Genomic DNA, 21,883 nt, shown 5'->3' with positions numbered 1-21,883 from the left:
GACTGCCAGAAATAAAACATAATTTGCTCTGCCAATGCCATTTTCGAGTGTTTTCACCAACCTCTGAAAAATCATAGAATATTCATCTCCAGTATGATCGATCCCCCGATCGCTTTAAAAGATGTATCCGAGTCTCGTAGAATCCCGGGGGGGGGGGGGGGGGGGGTTATTTTTACATGTATTTTGATATATTTAAATGATTGGTCATATCTGCTCTGTGCAATTTTTGATTACGAAGCATAAAAGCAGAAATTATTTTTTTATTACCAAAAACACAATTAAATCGTAAATCGCAATAATTTGAGTGGCAATTAATCATCAACTTAAATTTGTAATCGTGACAGCCCTACGTATCGGGAAGGTATTAGGATTGGTTTTCAAAGCAGTGGGCGTAGGTTTGTTAGAATCGGCTTTCTCTGCCAATCAAGCCCACGCACTGAATTTAGCCAGACATATCAGTAGGAGGAGATCCTCAGATCTTCTGGCTACACAACACTAAAATGAACCCTAGCTTTCCTATTCTGACTGAGCATGGCATAATAAGAGAACAGACGGCAAAAATAGCCGATCTACGAGCTCACAATGCGAAGCTTGTAGATCAGCTATTTTCAAAGATGAGATTTGGTGTAGAGGGAAAAATGGAGGGGGCCAAGTATAGACCCCTGAGTAACCCTGGTCAACAAAGTATATAATGTGGTTAATGAACTTACTTACACTTACTTAAAATGCAACAATAATGTATCTTCAACCAAAATAAAGTTGAGACACTTGTGAAGTTCACTGTGTTGGATTGCCTATCTCAAGCACATTTTAAAGGGACATTTCGCCGATTTTGCATCAAACCCCTATTTTTATCTAGGTCTAGGACCCATAAATTTCATTTGACTCAGTCTCTTTATCTCACCTTATTTCCTGACTACAATGTAGACCACACCCCCACGCAGCCTCCCCACAAGGAAGGGCAGTGCCAGAAAGCATTATGGTCATTGTAGTAATGCAGCAGTCCAGTCAAACCCCTGTCAAACACACAGACTTCTATATTTTTCTGGCCATAGGGTGCAAATTTCAAATTTTGCTACTGTTATCTACTACAAATATTATTAACATTGAGTGACTGTAAGTTCTTCCAGGGGTGAAATGCTCCTTTAAGTCACTGTTGATTTGCATACATACTGAAATTAATGGAAAACGATGACTTCTTGGAAGGTAAGGAAAACAGTGAGCTAAACACGTAAAAACCTATGGTCCTTTTAGTATAAATTTAAGGGTGGAATGAATATTGTACTTGATATGTCCTAAAACGCTAGAATGTGTCTACCTTGTTTAAAAGTAAATTTTGACCCCTCTCTTACGCAATTAATTGCAGCCTCTGCGATTAGGAAATATTTTTTGATGAACTGTTAGGCTGCGTGTGTGCGTGCGTGCATCGACAGCGGACACCTTCGCCAGAGACTGAGGCCAACAGCAGGCCCGGAGCCGATGAGTGACGCACGGCCACAGATCTCTGTGACAATAAGACTTGACGCTGATTAACACTGCTGCTATGGTTACAGCAGCTTGACTGACAAGGCCCCGGCTGCTCCTCTCTTTCCCTGTATAAGCTCTCCCTGTGACCTAGTAGTAACACCCACGACTCTCCTTTTTAGAGCCCAACTGATACGCTTTTGTCGATATATCAGAGCTATTATTTGACTTTTTCCCCCCGAAGCTCACGTGACCTTGAGTTGTAGATTGGCAATTTTAGTTAATTTAATAGGGCTTAACCACATGAACTATTCTGCGGCAAACATTCCCTGAAAATAGCAGAAACTTTGCATATCGGCTATTTTCGGAGGATGATGTCCATATGATTTTTGGCTGCTTTCCATGAGCAGCATGCAGAAAGAATAGACATGGGGCACGGTGGCGCAGTCGGTAGCGCTGTCGCCTCACAGCTAGAAGGTCCTGGGTTCGATTCCCGCCGGGGACGCTGTGGGCGCTGGGGGCGTGTCTTCTCCTCCGCGTCATCAGCGCCCATACCCTAGGTGGGGTTGGCGAAAGGGCCTACTCTGTGTGGAGTTTGCATGTTCTCCCCGTGTCTCCTAGGGTAGTTAACACCCTCACAAAAACATGTAGTAATCCTGGTCGCTATACCGCCTCCCCCATGACAGCCGGGGCGCCTGATGGAGGGGAAGGGAACTGGTTGGAATAACGTGTTCCTTCCACGCGCTACGGCCAACCAGGGAAACTCCCCCCTGTCAGGTGACAAGAAGGTCAGTTGGCTCTCATGCCTGAAGGAAGCATGAGCTCGGCCCTGGCCTCCCTACTGTGGGGGACTGGTGTAGTGCTGGTGTAGGGCTGGTGTAGCGCCCAGGATCACTTAGGAAATTGGCACCAGGTGAAAAAAAAAATGGGTTACAAAAATCGCGGGATAAAAATTTAGAAAAACAAAAAGACATGGGGCAGCGGAGCATGCGTGCTCGCCGCTTTTGGGACACGTCTGAAAAGTGCATCTGATGGAATCACAAGCATCATCTACTAGACTCTCGAGCGGGCCATGATCAGCTGCGGCTGCCATGCTGCAGTCGCAACGCAACTCTGCCCGGTGGAATTTCATGGATCTCATACAGTGGGGCAAAGCTGTCAATCGTGGGCCTGGGGCCAGGGGAGGGTGTTCGGTCATTGCATTACAGACCGACTCCTACAGGTTGGTCCGAGGGTGCAGGGTGCTTGTTCAGAAGGGAGCAGAACCTCTCTGTGAAACTCCTCACTGTCAGGTGAAAAGAAGCGGCTGCCTGGCATCTCCATGAGTGTATCGGAGGAGACACGTGGTTGGCTACCCTCCCCAGACCAGTACAGGAGGCCAGTGACAAGGACTACTAATGGGGGAATTGTCCACAATTAAATAGGGGAGACATTTTAATAGGACAAAACAGTTGAACAGTTTTTTGTATAAATGAAAATGTTGCAACTCAGAATCCAATCAAGCATCTGAACGAGAACTGTAACTCCAGCGGCACTGCTTATCCTTAACATGACAACACTGTGTACGGGATAGAAGACTGACATGAATTATTACCGCTCTGCCAAACAGACACACTTGGCTCTCTAGTACAGACAACTGAGAGATCAAGGAAATACCGTCTGATGTTATCAGGACAGGCAGACAGCAGGAGGGACGTGCTCTTATACAGCCTAGATAAAAGGCGGCGGGGTCTTTATACACAGAGACAGGTTCATTATGAGGATAATGACCCAGGAAGAGGGCTCAACTGATCTGGAGTGAAGTTACCTGGTCTTTGTTTGTGTGCCGGGTATTAGCATCACAGAGAACAACGATTATCATCCGCGCCTCCCTCCCTTTCTCTTCACCCTTATCTGATCATTCCTCACCAGCAGGCCTCGACGTTCTTGGAAGCCTTTGGCTGTTAAAACCACTTAACCACATGAACCCCCGCATCCCTATTCTGTGAATGACAGAATAGGCAGATAATCTGAGAATGTGACACATTCCCAAAGATTTTGCTTGTAGATGGGCTATTTTCGGTGGGAAAAAAAGGAGGGGACCAAATACATAGCCCTGAGGGACCCCGGTCAACAAAGTATACACTATACTTATATAGTGTATTATGTATAGTGCCCAAAATACTTTGTCGTACGGCGAACAACAAAAATAGCCGATCTACAAGCTCACCATGCGTTGCTAGCTTGCAGGCCTTCTATTATCGAAAGAAATTTTACATTTTTGAAATTAAATTTGAGGGGGGAAAAATCACAATTTGTGACATGGCAAAAATAGGGACTCCATGGTCAAAGTCGTCAATAGAAACAACAGGCCTCTGATCATCCTCCACACCAGCAAGCCTCATCTTTCCCGAAAGCCTTTTATTGGCTGTCAACAGGAGCAACAGGCCACACCGCTTATCTGAGGCCGGGTGGCAGGACAAGCTGGGTTATCAAGAGTTATCAGTACCCATATCTAACAGCAAACACAAGCACTACTCTGTAGCTTTTACAGGACTCACACAGTCAGGGACCATGCAAAATATTCATCCACTGAAAGTCTGTGTTTTACCACAGGGCTCTAAGTTAGTGCATTGCGCTTGGGAAACCAGGATGTACATTTGCAAAGGCCTGAGATGGTGAGAATGTTTGAGTTTCAGGAGAGAAATAATATTGTTATTAAGAGAGACCGCAATAATTTCTGGTCTATGTGAGCATGTATCCACTCTGATTAATTGGTTACAAAAATGTTTTGAGTCAGGGTTTCCAATCATATTCTACTAATAAACAAGCCACAAATGGGACTTTGAATCTTTTTTATGTAACTGGTAAGCTCATAATTACCAAGTAATTATTTCAGAGCATCTCTAATATGCCTAGCTATGCTATTACAGAAATAGCCTAGTACTTTGGATGGAGACTCATGAAGTGAATAACAGACAAACAATCTGAATGCTTTAAAGAAATATGTGCTGAGTGTGAGGGTAAAATAGGCAGTATTTGTCCATCACCTGTTTCTTTCAGACATTAAAAGGAGTAAATGATCCAGACATTTTAAGTGAGTAATAAGCCAGTACTGTATGACTCAATCAAACAGGTTCATATCCAGCTAACCCCGCGATGACTGCTGGGTGACTTTAGCAAAGGGGACACTTCCAGTTACAGACTGAAGGAGTTTCGGGGTGTGGAGGCGGCTCAATTTTTCTACATAGCGATAGCGCCAGCATTTGTTGTCTAGGGCAACTGTATTCATGGTATAGAATTAAAAGCTGGTGCCAGATTCCTTGTGTTAACAGTAGCGAAAGAGAAATAGTTTGTATTCATGGCTCTCTATGTATAGACAGGACTGGTGGTGACTGTGATATAGTCACATAGCAGCTGCTTCCCAGGGAGAGGTGACATATTAACCTTCAGCCAGCTGTCCATGGCCTGCTGCTTCAGCATGAACCCAGAACATACTCACACACACACACACACAGACTACTTACACTGATCATAATTTATTCTTCACACATATTAAAGTAAAAAATAACTCAGTCTAGCACTTACAGAATGTAGGTGCATTATTGCCCTTACTCTTATACTTTCAATTAATCAATTTATACTTCATCGCACGACTGTCGCGACTCGCTTGCTGATCTTGTTGTCGGCAAGCAACACTGTCGTTCTATGGCGTATCATCTAGGCATCGTTCTTCTTTCCTATACTTGTCCTGTGTTTCATTCTAACTGCTATAGCTGCTAGAACACCAGAATGTCCATACATGTAAACATCTCAACTTGACTCAACTAACTCCACTTCAGATAGTAGTACCCCCCGCCGCCCCCATGTAGCTGGTCGTCATAGCGACGTCCAAACTCCTGCATAGGAGCGTACTAAATAATGCTTCATTTAAACGCTAGTGCTGTCTGTAAATTATCTCTCTTTATGTATAGTCAAAACAACAAACAACAAAACAGCTTTTCGTAACATTTTAGATGAAAAATAAGCCAAAACAGTATGGATGACTATTCTAAAAGTTAGTTAACGGTATGAGGGGCCTTCCATGTATGGGTAATCCATTTTGACCCAATACGCTAGGTGACAATATGTGTCTCCGGCTACTTAGTAGTAGTGAGCCGTGTTTTGTCACCTTTTGGCATCTCCTCAGCTAATTTGGAACATCGAAGGAGATACCAAAAGAGTACCAAGTGTCAGGTACTTTTGCCTAAAAGGAATGCCAAAAAAGGCGAGTAGAGACGAGTCGAGCCAGGTGCCATGCAATGGAAAAGTGACTTTATATAGGTAAGCCTCTCACTGAGTGTGGTACAATCCTGTGCATGTGTCTATGTTTGTTCTATGGCAGTCTCACACAAAAAACTAATCTATTCTTAAGTATGCTTACACGTACACACACACACACACACTCAAATACATACCCAACCATAATATGATCTGCACTGGCCCTCATGGGGATCACTGCCGCGTGGCTACAGCTGTTTCACGGCGTGTCATGTTTCCCTGCTACCACCATCCCCAAGGTCCTCACCAAGGGAACCATCCCACGTTAAACCAGCACACACCAACAGACACTACCACGGTACCAGTACCACCAACGATCTCCTCACTCCTTACCAGGTACCACGGCACCTCAAGCTGCTTACTGTATTTCCTCAAGCAATGTCACATCAAGCAAGCAAGGTTGTGTAAGTTGCTGTAACTTCCACACAGGAAATGAGAGAAAGTCACCTCGCCTAGTCCCAACCACTCGACTGAGACTCACCCTGCTATAAACGGCGGAAGATAAGTTTACAGGCTAATTGTACATCTCGCTAGCCAGGGCCCTGAATTAACCCAGTAAGATTGTGGCCATTATAACATGACAACATCAATGATGTTGTCAGTGAGCCACCATGAGCTACAGGCTACATTCACAAACTAAAGTGAATTTCATACACACTCTTCTTCTTTCTCCTCCTCAGTAATACTGTACAACACTACATGCCAACCAATATATCAGCCATTATTTTACTTGTTTAGATTACCTCAGTATCTGCAATTATGCAGTCGACATGTCCCTATCATTTTAGGCGAAAATGTTTCAAAAATAGCAATGTATAGTTGTATACGGCTCACAACATTTTGCATTACCATGTGTTTTGAGCTTGTAGATTGGCAATTCCTTATAGCTATTTATAGTTCATTCGTTTTTTTTTCAAATGGACTAGAAAATCTTTTTGACAAAATGTAGGTCAAAACAGTAGTGGTCTAGGACTCTCCCAAAGTGGGATTGGCATCGATGATCGGACCCAAAATCTGGCATCGTCGGGCTCTACCAAACACTTTTCCAGAACAATGTATATTTTCTAGACCTAAAACACACACACACACACACACACACACACACACACGTTAACTCCAGTCACTTTGCAGACAGCAGGGGGACAGGAATTCCATGAAGGCTGCCTCTTGAGATTCCTTGAAACTGCAAATACCAGCAGCACTCCTCAAAACATGCTCCACATCGTCCTGCAGGGGGGTTGATTACAGTGGATTAAATGGCCTCATTCTCAAGGATGATGTATCATGAGCTTGGCACTGCTTGCCATGTTTTGAATAATGGGAACAGGAAATAAGGGAAACATCTTAAAAATGGGTCAGTAAAATCTTGGGCAGGTTATCAGCCATGCAAGTTGATACATGCACAGCACAAGCCCTTCTTTTCAAACAGTTTTGACAATCTGAAAATGATGTTGTAGTCTTATACATCAAAAGCAATCAGTCACTTTTACTCAGACAGGTTTCTGCTGAAACTCGACCATCATCTACAGTATCTATCCAGTGGTTTTCAAAGGGGTTCCAGAACGCCCAGGCCCCAGGGTTCCTTGGAGGGTGGGGGTGTCACCATTTTCCAATCACTTCAAATTATTCAATGAGTGACTATTCTAACAATATGTTTTAATACCGCCTCTGTGAATCCATTTCTCATGGTCATGGACAGGACAACAACAACATTTAAACAATTTAATATGTTATTTATTTAAACCAAACATATTTTCATATAATAATAGAACCATTTGAAATGGGGGGGGGGGGTGTCTAACCTATGGCATAATGAAAGTGCAGGTCCTTAAGATGAAAACGTTTGAATAAACCCTGCTCTATGTTGTTGACATTTAAATTAGAGCAAATCAGCTTGCAGGCGGTTGGTGTTTAGCGACATGTTTATTTATAAACAGGAACCATTCTTTGGCAAGCGGGACAAGAAGCCCAAAGTGAATACCAACCTCACACTCACACACACGAATGCCTGCATTCACGCACGGTGCGCGGTGTGGAGTAAACATTGCTACATTGTTACCCCATTTTGTGACAATGCAGCGGCGATAACAATGTTAGTTCTGTCAACGAACGGTGCTACAACTAGTAGCCGGCAGTGTTGCCATGTCCACTTATTATAAGCGACTTTGGGCTTGTTTTTCTGTAAAGTTGCTTAAAATATTGGTAGTTGCGGGCTGCTTTTTTTTGTGGCTTGTTTCTAAAGTGTAGTTTCTTATTTTTGGGCTTGCTGTGTAATGTTAAACAAAAAAACAGTGGTTACATTTTCATGTCAAGGACCCCCACATTAATATGTAATTGTCCACAGACCACCATCTGCAAATATTTTATACCAGGGACAACCATACAAGATTTATGGTTAAAATGTAGTTTTTTTTTTAATCATTCCAAAAAAAATCAATTTTTTTTGGGGAAAACAGCAGCTCTACAAGCTCACAACATTCACAACATTGCATTGCGACGCGTTGTGAGCTTGTAGATCGGCTATTTTCAAATTTCCGATGCATTGCATATAGGTTTAAAGTGCTCAGATGTGGCCTATAGTTGCTTCTTTTGGGCTTGTTCCTAGACCTGGATGCTTATTTCTCCCACAAAACCTGGCAACACTGCTGCTCTGCCTCTGCTCCACCGTCCACTTTGTTTTTCTGCTGTAATGTTAAAGCACCGACACAAATTCTAGATCATTTCTAGCTCTGGTCCATAGCGTTAGAAGGAGTTCTCCTTAACGCTATGTTACTTTCTATTCGTTGCCCGCACACCCGCGGGAGCGCAGCCTCTCATCTGTAGTAAAAATAAAAAATACACTTTCGCTACTCACCAAAACAAAGACGGTTTTAAGATGTTGAAAGGCTACTTTCTTTAGTGGGAACACTCGGAGCCCCCCACCTCACGTCTAAAATACACTTTTTGACCATAAAAGAAAATATTTCACCGGAAGGAAAGAAATGTGTCAATAGAAAAATTCCATAGACCAGACCTGTAGGAGGCGCAGTGGAGTAACTACATTTTTAGTTTTTAGAGTGAATTATTTTCTTTTCCGGACAAAAAGTGTATTTTAGACGTGAGGTGGGGGCCTCCGAGTGTTCCCACTAGGGAAAGTAAGGCTTTCAACGTCTTAAACCCGTCTTTGTTTTGGTGAGTAGCGAAAGAGTATCTTTTATTTTTACTACAGACAAGAGGCTGCGCTACCGGGGGTGTGCGGGCAACAGCACGAAAGTAACATTGCGTTATAAGGAGAACTCCTTCTAATGCTCTGGGGCCACTGGTTAGATCATTTCCCACTCACCAGAAACGGTGTACGTTGTTCCGACCCGAGGGATCCCCGACCTCGGAGCCTCTCTTCAGGCCGGATGCCGACGTCTTTAAATTCCACCGACCGTGGAGGAGGAAAAAAAAGGAATGCTTTGTTGTTTTTTCGATGTGTTTAGTTTCTTCTTGCCTCGGTCGTTGTTGTCGCCTATAATATCCGCGGGTACGTGGCGCCCAACATGACTATTCGTCGCCTATAAGTTACACTCCAGACGATAACAAACCAGTGGCGTTAAGCTTTTAGAGGAGAAACATACTCAACGTGACAGACGATGGTGAGGATTGATGATCGTTGTGGTGGGACGAGCTGTTGTGTGTCCTACTGCTGCCACCACACTGGTGTTGCCAGGTTTTGTGAGAGAAACAAGCAGCCAGGTCTAGGAAAACAAGTCCAAAAGAAGAAACTAGGCCACATGAGTACTTTTAAACCGGCTATTTTCCATAACTATTGAAATAAAATATGGAATATTTGGATTTTTTTTCTAACAACACAAATCTCCCTGGGCACAAAACCCTTTCATGAAAATATTTGAGAACCATTGGTTTAAATAATAATAAATTTGGAATGGAAGCAAGCCTAAATAAGCAAGTACACGTTAGAAACCAGCCCAAAAAAACGCAACCCGCAACTACCAAAATATTTACAAGCAACTTTACAGAAGAACAAGCCCAAAGTCGCTTATAATAAGCGGACATGGCAACACTGACCACCACACCGCCGTGTCATCGAAAATTATATTCAGACTGTTCCGACTATAGGGCGGTTAGTGGGGAAACAGCGCCACCCCTGGTCCGTTATGAGGATAAAATATGATCAAATGTCGCCACACAGTGGTTTCTTCTGGAGGTTATTATGTTGCTGTCTTTGAGCTATATTTCCAAAACACATAACAACCGGTTGCAATTGCAAACCCCAAAATAATGTTGCACAAAACCCTGCAATAAGTACGTTTAAACACGTTTTTCATCTAGTCTTTGGTCGTCATTACGCATGTTGTTAGTTTCTGGGTTTTCTTATAAAATGGTAACAGCAGAAAAATATAGCCTACTCATTATGAATATTCACAAACTCTCCCTCCAATTTATTTTCACTCATTGAGCTACAATCCCAACATCCTGGAGAGCTCTCTCTCTCTCTCTCTCTCTCTCTCTCTCTCTCTCTCTCTCTCTCTCTCTCTCTCTCTCTCTCTCTCTCAACAGTTTTACACATTCACTCTTTTCTGGGGCCTGTCCATTCAGGTGGGGAGAAATGACTTGAGCAAACAGAGAGGTGCATACTTTCCAGCAGGAGTTCTGCTGAGCAGAGAGAGTAGCCTTGTTCAGGGGCTCATTTCCAGTTGCATCTGGAAGGAGACTTACTTTGGCAAGCAGCACTGTCTGACTTTGTGCTTTCAATTGCTTTCTGTCACACCGATCCAGGACATACATTATGTCTGATAGGCCTTGGTATGAAATACACATTTGCCTGAGGAACAATCTACACCTGGGGCGTGTGAATTTTCCTTCCCATGCAGAGATCCCAGTTACCCCACCACCCCCTAAACAACAAAACATGTTCTCATAGGTCTATGTGAGTGTTGTAATCAAGTCATTTAACCACTAATACCCTATATATATTGACCGGGGTCCCGGGTCCCGGGTCCCCCAGGCCCCAGGGCTCTATCCTTGGCCCACTCCTTTTTTCCTACACCAAATCCTTACCCAGAAAATAGCCGATCTACAAGCTCACAATGCGTTTTCATCTCACATGTTAACCTATTATGACATGCCCAGAATGGGGACACCAAGATTCAAGTGGTTAAATAAAGTCTACAGCACTAATAGTCCAAGTCACCCAATTGACAGTCCAAATTCTTTGTGAATAACTTGTGTGTGACTGGTGAAACCAATTCTGAAAGTGAATTATAGCACTAGTCTACACAATACTTTGAGTGTACCGTACAATAGCTGCATTTTTGTGTGCCAATTCTTTTCCTTTTTCCCCCAATTCAGTTGTTATGCCAATTCCCTGATTTCCCCCCACACTTGTAATCATGTCAAAACTGTTCCCTATTGGTTGGTCCCAGGGATGGTATTGAAATCACATGCCTCATGGAATTGTATGTGTATATGTATTATTAATTAATTTATAAAACTTGCACTCTAACAGTTAAAAAGTCCAAGTTCAAGTCCAAATGAAACAACCTCTACGTCTGAGTCCTGTCCAAATTCACAAATCCAATTCAAACCACAAGTCACAGGTTACTGTGACTGAAGTCAGCTTTGAGTCCACGTTGAGTGCTTCAAACCTGGTATGATATGATATCTGAACAGGGGTGAATACTATATATTTCCATATATGGAGTTGGAGACCATCTAAGAGGCATTAGGTATTCAGCCATATGAAATGCAGCCAAAACTGACTGAGGAAACACAAGGAAATCCAATAAAAAAATCTTCATCATGCAAACACAGGCTACAGTTTTCCTTTTAATGAAGTACAATCCCTTCACTTTCACGCGGTACTCATTTATTCTTGTTTGTGTGTGCAGTCTCCACCTTATCAGGTCTGTTATGCACCTCCTTCTCTTGGCCAATAATAATCCATAGATTCTAGTTGATGCCCTTCCTCCAAGCCCCCCACCCCCTGGGATACGCTCTTCCAAAACATCTCAGTCACCTTTTGCTCTACCCCTCTCTCATTTGCCTCAACAGCTCAGCAGAGACAGAACCAAACATGTCCTGGACACATGCAGCCCTCCTCGCTGTCCTCCTCGCACTGTCCTGTGAGTCTAATGCAAGGGACTGTGGGATTTGGGGGCAATTCACCTTTCAGGAGCGTGGATAGGTATTTGAGGAATATGTTGCATGTGCATGTGTGTGTGTGTGTGTGTGTGTGTGTGTGTGTGTGCATGTGTGTGTGTGTGTGTGTGTGTGTGTGTGTGTGTGTGTGTGTGTGTGTGTGTGTGTGTGTGTGTGTGTGTGTGTGTGTGTGTGTGTGTGCGCGTGTGTGCGTGTGTGTGTGTGTGTGTGGATAAATAGGGAAATGGTACAGGCTGTGTTTCTGTGTTAGTGTTCCAAGTTTTAAGTACAGTATATCTCGGAGAACAAAGCAATGGAGTGCATTTTATTTCACACTGACTTCTCCTCTGACGCAGTGTCTCAAGAGACGGATGCTGCAGCTGTCCCTGATGGTAAGGACACAGCTAAGGCTACGGACTCCCGAGGTGAGGATAAAGTTCTGTTCCCATCCCTACAACTGAAATAAAAACATCCACTCTCCATCCATCATCTCATGAGCTAAACCTCCCTCTGTTTCCATCACAGGCTCGCTGAACAGGATCTTCATGCAGGAGGCTGACGCCTCAGACTTCTTCAGACGCCGCACCAGAAGGGGTGCGAAGTCTCAAGATGAGATTGACGGTGAGGTTTTTGTGGTTCGTAGGACTGGGGTTCGGTCAGCCGAGGTGGAGTGTGTGTACAGTACAGTATGTGGTAATGACTACATCAGCACTTTGTCAAACTGGTGGGTAGTTTATTTGGAGTTTAATCTCTAGTTTTACTGCTGTGCTATTACTAAGGTCATTCTGTTTTTATCATAATTGGAGGTGATTCAAGTAGCTAGTGCTTGACTGAATGGACAGTAGGGAACATTTTATGGCTGGCTGTGATGAAGGCAGCAGCCAGAAGCTGATATTTGTGGCCTGGACACCTCAGGTAGTGGTGTGCCTTGCCAGACCTCACCAAGCAGATGGAGTCATGCAGCATACTGGCTAGTTTGCTGGAAGTTGGATCAGGAGCCACAGGCCAACATGGAGCACACACACACATAGCCACATCTACTACAGCTCGGTTTAGTTGTGGAAAGAGTTTCTTTTACTTTACTTTTTTTTTTAAATACTGTATATATACTGGAACATGTTGAGAAAATTCACATATTGCCTTATGTTTGCAGTTCCCATATAAGTGCAATGCAACGTCACTGACTGTTCTGTTGACAGCAAGGTGAGACAGGATGCCAAGAGAGCTGTTTTGAATTGCAGTTATGTAACACTGTACTGTGGGCCTTTGTGTAAAAATTGCTGAGGGCTGCTAAAGGTACGAGTAACAGATAAAAAACTAAGAGAGAATGGAGAACAGACAAAAAGAGATGGAAGACAGCGATGGAGTAGGGAGAGTGGTTGGGAGCTGAATGTGGAATGTGCCATCACACAGGCATACAGAGCAGGGAGGGGGATCAGAGATAAACAAGGGGAAAGTGGTTTAACAAGTGGCTTACCTTCAAATGCAACTCCAGTTATATTGGCACACTGCATGAACATCAACCTCACAGATATGATAACTTTGCACAAGAAGTGATGTGTACTCTATAAAGGATAATTCATTTATGACAGTTAAATGTTTCCAAAAAAACTCAATCTATATTCATTTGTATTCTGGACATAAGAAGCCCTTTAAAAGTCAAACCTTGTCACGGAACGGTCGTCCCTAAACCTACACACTCCCATTTCTTTCTCGGGACGCTCGCCACCAGAAATTATTCCTTAGGGAATAAGGGTTAGGCATAGTTTTACTGAGGTTAAGGTTAGGAATAAGGTTAGGGTTAGGCATAGTTTTACTGCGGTTAAGTTTAGGAATACCTGGTGCCGACCGTTCCAAGGCAGCCGGATTTGACTGGGGCAAGTAGGGTTGGGGGCGACTGTTCTTGTAGGCCTATTCGTCACAAGGCATCAGCAAACAAAGCTGTAAATGTCATATTTCAGCACTGGGTCATTTACAACTGGGCGACTCAAATTCCCTAAAGTTAATTCCGGGAGAGTGTAGCTCATCACATGTGCAGGCCTGTGTTGTCTCTCAGAGTAGCTAGGGGTCAGAGGTCATGACCTGACTTGGGCCATTCCAAACATTATGAGGCCTCATGTTATTACTGCTGCATAAACCTCCATGATTGAGATACTGACCTGCATGTACTGTATATGATGTATAACTACAGGTCCTTTTGGTTTCATTTGTACATTCTCAGGGCAGCCTTGGCTGAGTGGGTAGAGAGGCTGTCTGTGCAATGTCTGTGTCAAAGTGTCCATGAGCAAGACACTTTCCGTCTCTTTGCGTTTCCACTTTTTGCTATTACTTCAACAGATACAGATTTTGTCCAAAACTCCCATAAATCGGTACACATTATCTCCAGAGTAATTTGATCATGCCAATGATTGGCTTGTATGCCTGAGTTAGCCTGGTAAACCCTCCCTCCGGAAATCTCATTTCTATTTGATTCCAGGAGTGAGTCTGGCCTGATAGCCCATTGTGGGGGTTTCTAGTGGAATTACCAGCTAACCGAGCCTATCAGCGTCGTCGCACATCGTTCTGTGATTGACAGCGACAGTTGGCCAATCAGGTGGCGAGTTCGAGTGAGCCCAAAACACGAACGGCAGCCATCTTTTTCTTGTCCGCTATATTCTCCGCTATTTTTTTACTTCAAAAAGCTCTCTAACTTCTATTTTGAGGCACGGAATTTACTTATAATATATCGTTTGGATAGAATTTAGTTGTTTAACTTCATATATGTGGTCAATTAATCATGACAAAGCCTATTTAAAAATAAAAATTTAGAGAACCGGTAGGGGTGGGCAGTGACACCCATGTATCCGAATAAGGCAACCCATTTTGGGCATGGCTGTCTCAAAAGTCCCGTTGCGTCACATTAGACTGGTGAACTGCTGATTGGCTGAAGGGGAAAAATTATCATTGGCTGAAGGGGTTGTCAGTCAACGGTATTACTCCCGCCCAACTCCAGCCTGCAGCCAATATTGCAGAATGGGCGATCAGGCCAGACTCACTCCTGGAATCAAATAGAAATGAGATTTCCGGAGGGAGGGTTTACCAGGCTATGCCTGAGTGGCCTGTTTTACAAAAAAAAAATCCACAAATAATCATCAACACATCTATATTGAGAGGCACCTAAACGCAGAGCCAAAAGCAATTTTACTTCCACCCAAATGTCGCTGTTTGTGGCAGAAACTTTTGTTTTCTTCACAACTTAGAAATTACACTGTTTGATGGTCATAGTCCATACCTGTAATTGCCTTTACACAATGCCTGTATTTGGCATTCATAAAATTGTGGGCAGGGCCTATTTAAAAAAAACAACCATATATTATCATGACATGAACGCAACATCCAATCATCCACAAATTGGAATCGCATGTTGAGGGGCCTCCAAAGCACTTAAACTTCTGCCCATTGGGGTCGCCACAAACATGAATCTGTCGTACAAACTCGATTTCCCCCTGCAGCTTACTTGTGTCCTGACAGACACAGCCCTGGGTAGGTAACCTAACCTGGCAGAGATCTGCACTCCAAGGAGCACACTTTTCTAGTTTTACAGTGTAATAATTTTGGTATAAATGTATAGCTTCTTTATGTCACTATATGTCTCTTCCTCTCTCCTCCAGCTGAGCAGAAGCAGGTTCTGCTCGCAGATAAGCGAAAGAGGGACTACCACGAGGAGCAGAGGAACGAGTTTGAGAACTATGCTGAGGAGGAAAATGACGGTAGGTCACAACTGGTTCTCAGCGTGGGGTCCGGGGACCCCCAGGGGTCCTTCAGGGGGTTCCATGGGGTCCTCAGCTAAATGACTGATAGTTGTTAGGAGCCAAATGGACCCTTAGAAATGTGTACGTTTGAGTATACAAATGGAATCAATTGGACCCGTAAAAGTTAATTTGGTTCCATTTCAATCTCAGAGTTAAATTAATTCTGAGGTCTTTACAGTATAGATTGGGTCCCAGAGATAAAAAATATATTAGACTGGGGGCCATGACCACATATCATTATTTATTTATTTAAAACTGCAAATCAATTCAAATCAAATAGTGATGAAAGAATACATGGATAAATTAAAACACAATTATAGCAGCACTAAAGAAAAACTTTAAGTGTATGAATTAACAGTGCAATAAATAAATAGATTAATAACACAATCATTAAATCAGTTATGGTTCCTTTGATCGCTCCTCAGTTACTTGGATAACTGTGGTAATTCTAGAGCTAATACATGCAAACGTTGTAATAATAAGAATAACAAATAAAGTTACAGTAACAGAAAGCAGATATTTTTTTCAAGCAAAATAAATGTAAATAACAAAGACATGTGAACAAATAACCAACATCTGAATAGTATAACTAGCATCTATCAACAACAACAAAAACGTTCATCAATAAGGATCAGTGGCGTTCCCAGAAATTACATTTAGGGCAGACGAGATTTCTTTCTCTACCTGGGGGGGGGGGGGGGGGTACTCTGGGAAAATTTTTGGGGGGAAACAAGTTAACAACAACACTACACTGACTATAAAACTGAAAAACGTTAATAAAAACAATATGAAAGTATAATCAATCAATCAATTATTCAGCGGTGGTCTCTTCATGTTGTAGTTTAATGGCTCAAGCTGCTCTCAGACTCAGAGCCCCTTTTATGCCAGGTGAGTACAGTAGTAGTAGTAGTAGACCCCCACACCTGGCACTCCTGGCACCCCATGAAGATAAAGGTGGTAGTGATTGGCTGCCTGCCCGCATGAATGGACGAGGAGGTCCGACGGCCACTATTCTCTTTGGGGTTTTTTCACTGCCTGTTTTTCAGTCTTTTACTTTATTTTCTAGGGGAGGCTAGATTTTAGTTGGGCAAAGGATACAAGTAACATGGGGAGTGAGATGGTCCTAAATCTTTGCGGGTTTTTGGAACCTGTTGGGAGTGAGCAATGTTTGTGAACACTGAACAGGTATAGAGGCTATAAAACATTCCAACGAAGCAATGCTGCGAGATAGGAGGGGAAGCCTTTGTAAAATAGCTTTGTAAAGACATACATTTAATAAGAGAAATGCTGATCTCTCCTCACTGATAGACCAGGCAGGCCAGTTTTTTGGTACAGTAGGCATTGGTGTGTTTTTCTTAACTACCACCAGTGATGAACCTTAAAGCTGCACTATTTAACTTTCCTTTGATTAATACCTGATGGTCAAGATTCAATTTATCCCCAAAGGGGATAAATAGAATCTTGACCATCAGGTATTAATTTGTGTCAGATCCTGTGTCTAGGTGAGATATGACCTTTGACACGATCTATGTAGATGAGCAGGGAGACAAAATACAATCACCCCAATTTAAGTTAAATATTGTATTAACATACTCTACCATATGGATTGGACAGAATTACATTTATTCATTAAAAAAGAGTTATATAGTGCCGCTTTAATACAGAATAATAAACTGCATCCTGAGGTTTGAGAGTGGGAATCACTACATCTGGCGTAGTCGGCAGGACATTCTCATGGAGGAGGTTCTCGTGTGAGGGACATGAAAAGACGTGCCTCGTTGAGCGTGTATCATGAACGGTGTAGTGTGGTAGTGTGAAGCACAAGGACATGCTCACAAAAACTGAGGGGGTAGATGTAGTGCCCCAGACAAGACCCGGCCACAACAACTCTGCCAATCGGGTTCAGCTCTATTGGCACGTTATGGTTGTGCGTCGGTTTGCCGAGTGGGAGACTGAGACAATTTCTGTCTCAGCTGTGATAAAAGCATGTCAATATGAACTTTAGGCACCTAAAATATTTATAATATTGCACTCTCTCTATTATATGAAACTGGGGGTCCTCAAAATTAAAAAGGTTGATAATCACTCCAGCCACAACGGGTGCAGAGACCAGAGAGCTTGGCAGAATGAGGTAATTGATGTTTTAACCTCGTTCATCGTCACACCACTGAACTCTACCCATACAGAGCAAGACGAGAGGACCAGACAGAGCACCGAACAGTGGAGGCAGTTTCATTATGACGGAATGCATCCTCCCCAAGAGTACAACAGGCAATCAATCTGAGACCAGCCCAGATGCCTCCCCACCGAGAGACGTCACGCCATGAACAACAGAGGATGAGAATGACTTGCTTCGCAACTGGTTTCAGACTGGAACCTGGCTGCACTGTACAATGCCATGTGTTGATTTAACTCAGAGGGTGTACAAATCGAACCAAATGGACCCATTTGTACACTCTCAGAGTTGAATGAGTACTTTAGTGTGTGAATTCTGTGTTGATCGTGAAATCAGACCCAAGAAAATATGAGAAAACCCAATATTTGTGTTACATCGCATAACTTTTCAGCCCAGGCCACCTCTGGTTGAGAAACAGTGCCTTAAAGGATTTACCTCTACTTGTAAAATGTAATATTATAATAATGCCTGCATTGTAGTATGTTCTAGCAGTGTAGCAGTGTAGCAGTTTGAGCGTGGCAATGTTTTTTATATACTAACATTTTGTACATTTAATTAATAAGTTAGTTACTAGAATATCTATTTAACCACTTAAACGTGTTGCGAGCTTGACGATCTGCAATTTTCAGCAAGAGAAGAAAACAGAAAATACACTAGTATAGAGCCCTGAGGGACTCCTCTCAACCATATGGGGTTTAAGTGGTTAAATCTATATACACATATACACTGTATTTTCTCTATAAGCATCCTATACAACAAACTGCTTGATATCTATCTACATGGCAAAGAATGTTTTGTTAATGGCTCAGATCCCAACAAGAATATCTGATTAACAAAAAATAAATAAATAAATATATTTAACCAATGTATAGAAGTTTTCAGTGGAATTGTGTTGCTAGGCAACTAGTTTTTTTTCCTTTCTTTTTTTCTGTCAGCTATTGATCTTAGCAAACACTGCAACGGAAAACACACTTGGGCCTATTTAGAATGTTGACGTTGTCAAGTTTGATGTTTCTTTAATATTTATACTTTACTGAGTTTTTAACGGACGTTCCCGATTTATACTTGATCATATGTCAGAGCATAAATTAACCAACTGAACCCTAGCGTCCCTATTCTAGAAATATCATAATAGGCAACAGTCGTCAAAAATAGGTGAACATTTTCAGAAAATGAACCATCTACAAGATCACAACACAACGCATTGTTAGCTTGTAGATTGGCTAATGTCGCCAAAGACATTTGGTGTAGAGGGAGAAACGGAGGGGACCAGGTATAGACCCCTGGGGGATCCCTTTCAACAAACTGGTTTAAATCAGTTGTCTTAAACGTTTTTCAGGCAAGAACCCCTTAGCTGAGAGAGAGAGGAAGCAGGGACCCCCACTACATATTGGATTCATGTTAAAGTGCCACTCCATACAAAATCATGTTTGAGTTTTTAATGTTTTTGAAGCTTATGAAAATACTGGTGTTTTTTGGCACTTTGCTTTTCTCTAAAGTATGGATTTTTACCCCCAAAACTGGTCTTAAGACCGCCCTCTCTGCGAAAGCAGGTGTGGCACGTGACATGAAATTCAGGTACTGCGTTTAATAGCGTCATCAGGGACACGCCAATCAAAGCTTGAATAAACATAGCGTGCCTGCAATGCCCTGCTTAATTGTCTCCACCAGGCCGAAGGTGTGGCAGAGACTATGTTTCGCACCCTGTCCGTCCGTCGTCCGTGTGTGTGTCCGTCTGTCTGTGAACAGCTGATCTCCGGCACCGTTGGCTCGATTGCAGTGAAACTGTGCACACACACTCCCTGGGCACATTTAACAGATTGGCCTGTAATAGCGCCACCAGGAGGCAGAGTTTGCAAAAATATATATTTTTACATTACTCCTACAGATTTTGTCCAAACATCATGCAAATCAGTACACAGTATCTCCATAGTCATGTGATCAAGGCGGATCTGTCTGATTTTGCATAGGCTAAGATTGGCTTCCAAAGTTTGCAGGATTAGTCCGTTTTTAACAAAATGCCTCAAATCATGAATACAGTGTGCGATTTCTGTGAAATTTTGCACGCACATTCCCAATAGGCTGAGGAAGAAATGCCACTTCATGGTGGCGCTATAACAGGCCGATTTGTGTTTTTACCTATAACTGCATCGATCTGCGTGAAACCTTGCACACACACTCCCTAGAGGCCAAGGAAAAACCTATGCCCTGCCTTTTCTACCTTTTATAGCGCCACCAGGAGGCCGACTTTTGTAAAAGATAGATACTTTATTGATCCCCGAAGGGTATAAGCGGAGTTGGTACTAAGAAGTAAATAGAAGCACATGAAAAAATCTAGTCGGCAGTTCGCTTGCTCGCATGCGTGAGTGCGACACACTCGCTTCCCTCTGGAAACGACAGATTTATAGTTTTTATTTTTTAGATTTATAGCCTTCCAGATGTATCATGTATGCTTGATGCTTCCTTGAACGGTGTCCCGAGCAAATACCGCCGATCTACAAGCTCACAATGCGTCGCAACCTCGACACATTGTGAGCTTGTAGATCGGCTCAATGAACCATGCAGTTTTCCTTCTAGATGCAGTGGCCAATGTATCAACATATATGACAGCATTCTACACATGTTATTTATCTAAATGTTTGCAGAGAAGAACTCAATCTTTATTCTACCACTGCCTACATTGTACCATTCTGGCAAAACTAGGTTGCTGTATTTACATTGCAATTCATTTATAACTTCCAATTATAATAAACATTCAAATGTGTAACTCTGATAAGGCGTAATTCTAATAAGTCTAATATTGCCTCTTGCCATAGTGATACAGGTGTGTGAAGGAGGTGTGTTGTTTTGTGTTTAGGTTTAGTTTTGGGTTTGTTGTTGGCATTTTCTTTCGTGGGGGTGGGGGGCAGGGGGAGTTTCTGCATGTTGATTCCAGGGGCGTGGCACATTAACATATTAATGAGGGGTTATTTCTACAGGCGTCCTTGCATTATTAATGGCAACTGGAATTCTAAATGAGGGCAAAGACGGAGCTGAGTTTGAGGTGCTATAAAACTTTTTTTTTTATTTATTATTTTTTAGGTGAGAAAAATACTTTAAATGTGTTTTCAGACATTGAACGACTTAAAGGTATCATGACATTCATTTTCACTTTTTTCATTTTCAATGTTTTATTTGGGGTTTTATGACCTCAATTACACCCAAAAAAACTGAACTTAGAACATTCAGTGGATTTTCTGTGGTCTGGGGTTTTCTGAATAATTAGGCTGAAAAGTAATCTGAGCTTGGGCCTTCGACAGTGAGGTCACAGTCGATTAATCCCGCCCACTCTCCTCCTCGCCCCTCCCCTCCCCTATCCTTTCCTTTGGGGGGGGCGGAGCAGAGGCGAAGATTGACAGGCAAAATCCCTCACCAGCGACACCCGCAGGCAAAGATTTCTTTTTTCATTGCAGTTGAAAAGGCTTTAGAAATGTGAGAGAAAAACACCTGCCATGGATCACTGGAATGGAATTTTCACTTAAAACTTTTTGTACACTTTTGAAGGACCAGGACAAAGACTTTGAATGTGGTGTAAAAGTGAATGTCATTAAACCTTTAAACCCTCAACTATTTGTAAACTTGACCTTAGGCTCGGTACTTGGTCAGCTCTTTTTTCCCTGTGCACCAAACCTCTTCGCAGAAAATAGCCGATCTACAAGCGGCGTCGCAGACGCGTTGAGCTTGTAGATCTGCTATTTTCGGCTAATGTTCCCCCAAGAATAGGGATGCGAGGGTTCAAGTGGTTAATGTAAAACAATGAAATAATCACACAATGATTTGGCGGCCCCCCTGCAGTATCTCTGAGGACCCCCTAGGGGTCCCAGACCCCCTGTTGATGACCCCTGGTTTAAATGGTTAAGCATAATGCTGTCTATTGCTTTGCTTCTGTGTTTTTACGAAGGAAAGAAAAATGTATACACCAATAAAGACTCTGAACTAAGCAAAGGTAATTAATCAGATTTATATGTACAATACACAGATGGGTCAT

At 42.7% G+C, this 21,883-nt stretch overlaps 2 protein-coding genes across 3 annotated transcripts in view; one reads left to right on the top strand and one right to left on the bottom strand.

The window, feature by feature from the left end:
- LOC308091989 (cyclin-dependent kinase 17-like) overlaps positions 1–9,432 on the bottom strand; it is a 31,382-nt gene extending 21,950 nt beyond the window's left edge. Inside the window, exon 1 of one of the 2 annotated variants that reach the window (XM_080437762.1) lies at positions 9,086–9,432. Coding sequence is in view for 1 of the 2 variants with exons in the window: in XM_080437761.1 (XP_080293887.1) it covers positions 5,901–5,932 (32 nt within the window). In the remaining variant the exon portion in view is untranslated. Of the gene's footprint in view, positions 1–5,900; positions 6,060–9,085 lie in introns of those variants that run through there. The other variant, XM_080437761.1, reaches the window with a different exon arrangement.
- Positions 9,433–11,774: 2,342 nt separating this feature from the next.
- On the top strand, positions 11,775–18,689 carry ucmab (upper zone of growth plate and cartilage matrix associated b). Its single transcript, XM_080437722.1, has 5 exons — positions 11,775–11,873; positions 12,246–12,314; positions 12,415–12,510; positions 15,540–15,638; positions 17,867–18,689. The coding sequence occupies exons 1-5, from the start codon at positions 11,825–11,827 to the stop codon at positions 17,962–17,964; spliced, it is 411 nt and encodes a 136-aa protein (XP_080293848.1). The 5' UTR covers positions 11,775–11,824; the 3' UTR covers positions 17,965–18,689.
- The last annotated feature ends 3,194 nt before the right edge of the window (positions 18,690–21,883 follow it).

The sequence above is a fragment of the Gymnoscopelus braueri genome (assembly GCF_963280865.1).
Source record: "Gymnoscopelus braueri genome assembly, chromosome: 9".
In the NCBI taxonomy this organism is placed as follows: domain Eukaryota; kingdom Metazoa; phylum Chordata; class Actinopteri; order Myctophiformes; family Myctophidae; genus Gymnoscopelus; species Gymnoscopelus braueri.
The sequence above is the reverse complement of the archived record's forward strand: the minus strand, read 5'-3'. Positions and strand labels throughout refer to the sequence as shown.

What these genes read in the sequence shown, in the direction of transcription:
- ucmab (XM_080437722.1), top strand. Translation starts at nt 11,825, where the DNA reads ATGTCCTGGACACATGCAGCCCTCCTCGCTGTCCTCCTCGCACTGTCC. An exon ending in TGTCCTCCTCGCACTGTCCT is followed by an intron (nt 11,874 to 12,245) that starts GTGAGTCTAATG and finishes CCTCTGACGCAG; the next exon opens with TGTCTCAAGAGACGGATGCT. An exon ending in TGCTGAGGAGGAAAATGACG is followed by an intron (nt 15,639 to 17,866) that starts GTAGGTCACAAC and finishes CTACCCATACAG; the next exon opens with AGCAAGACGAGAGGACCAGA.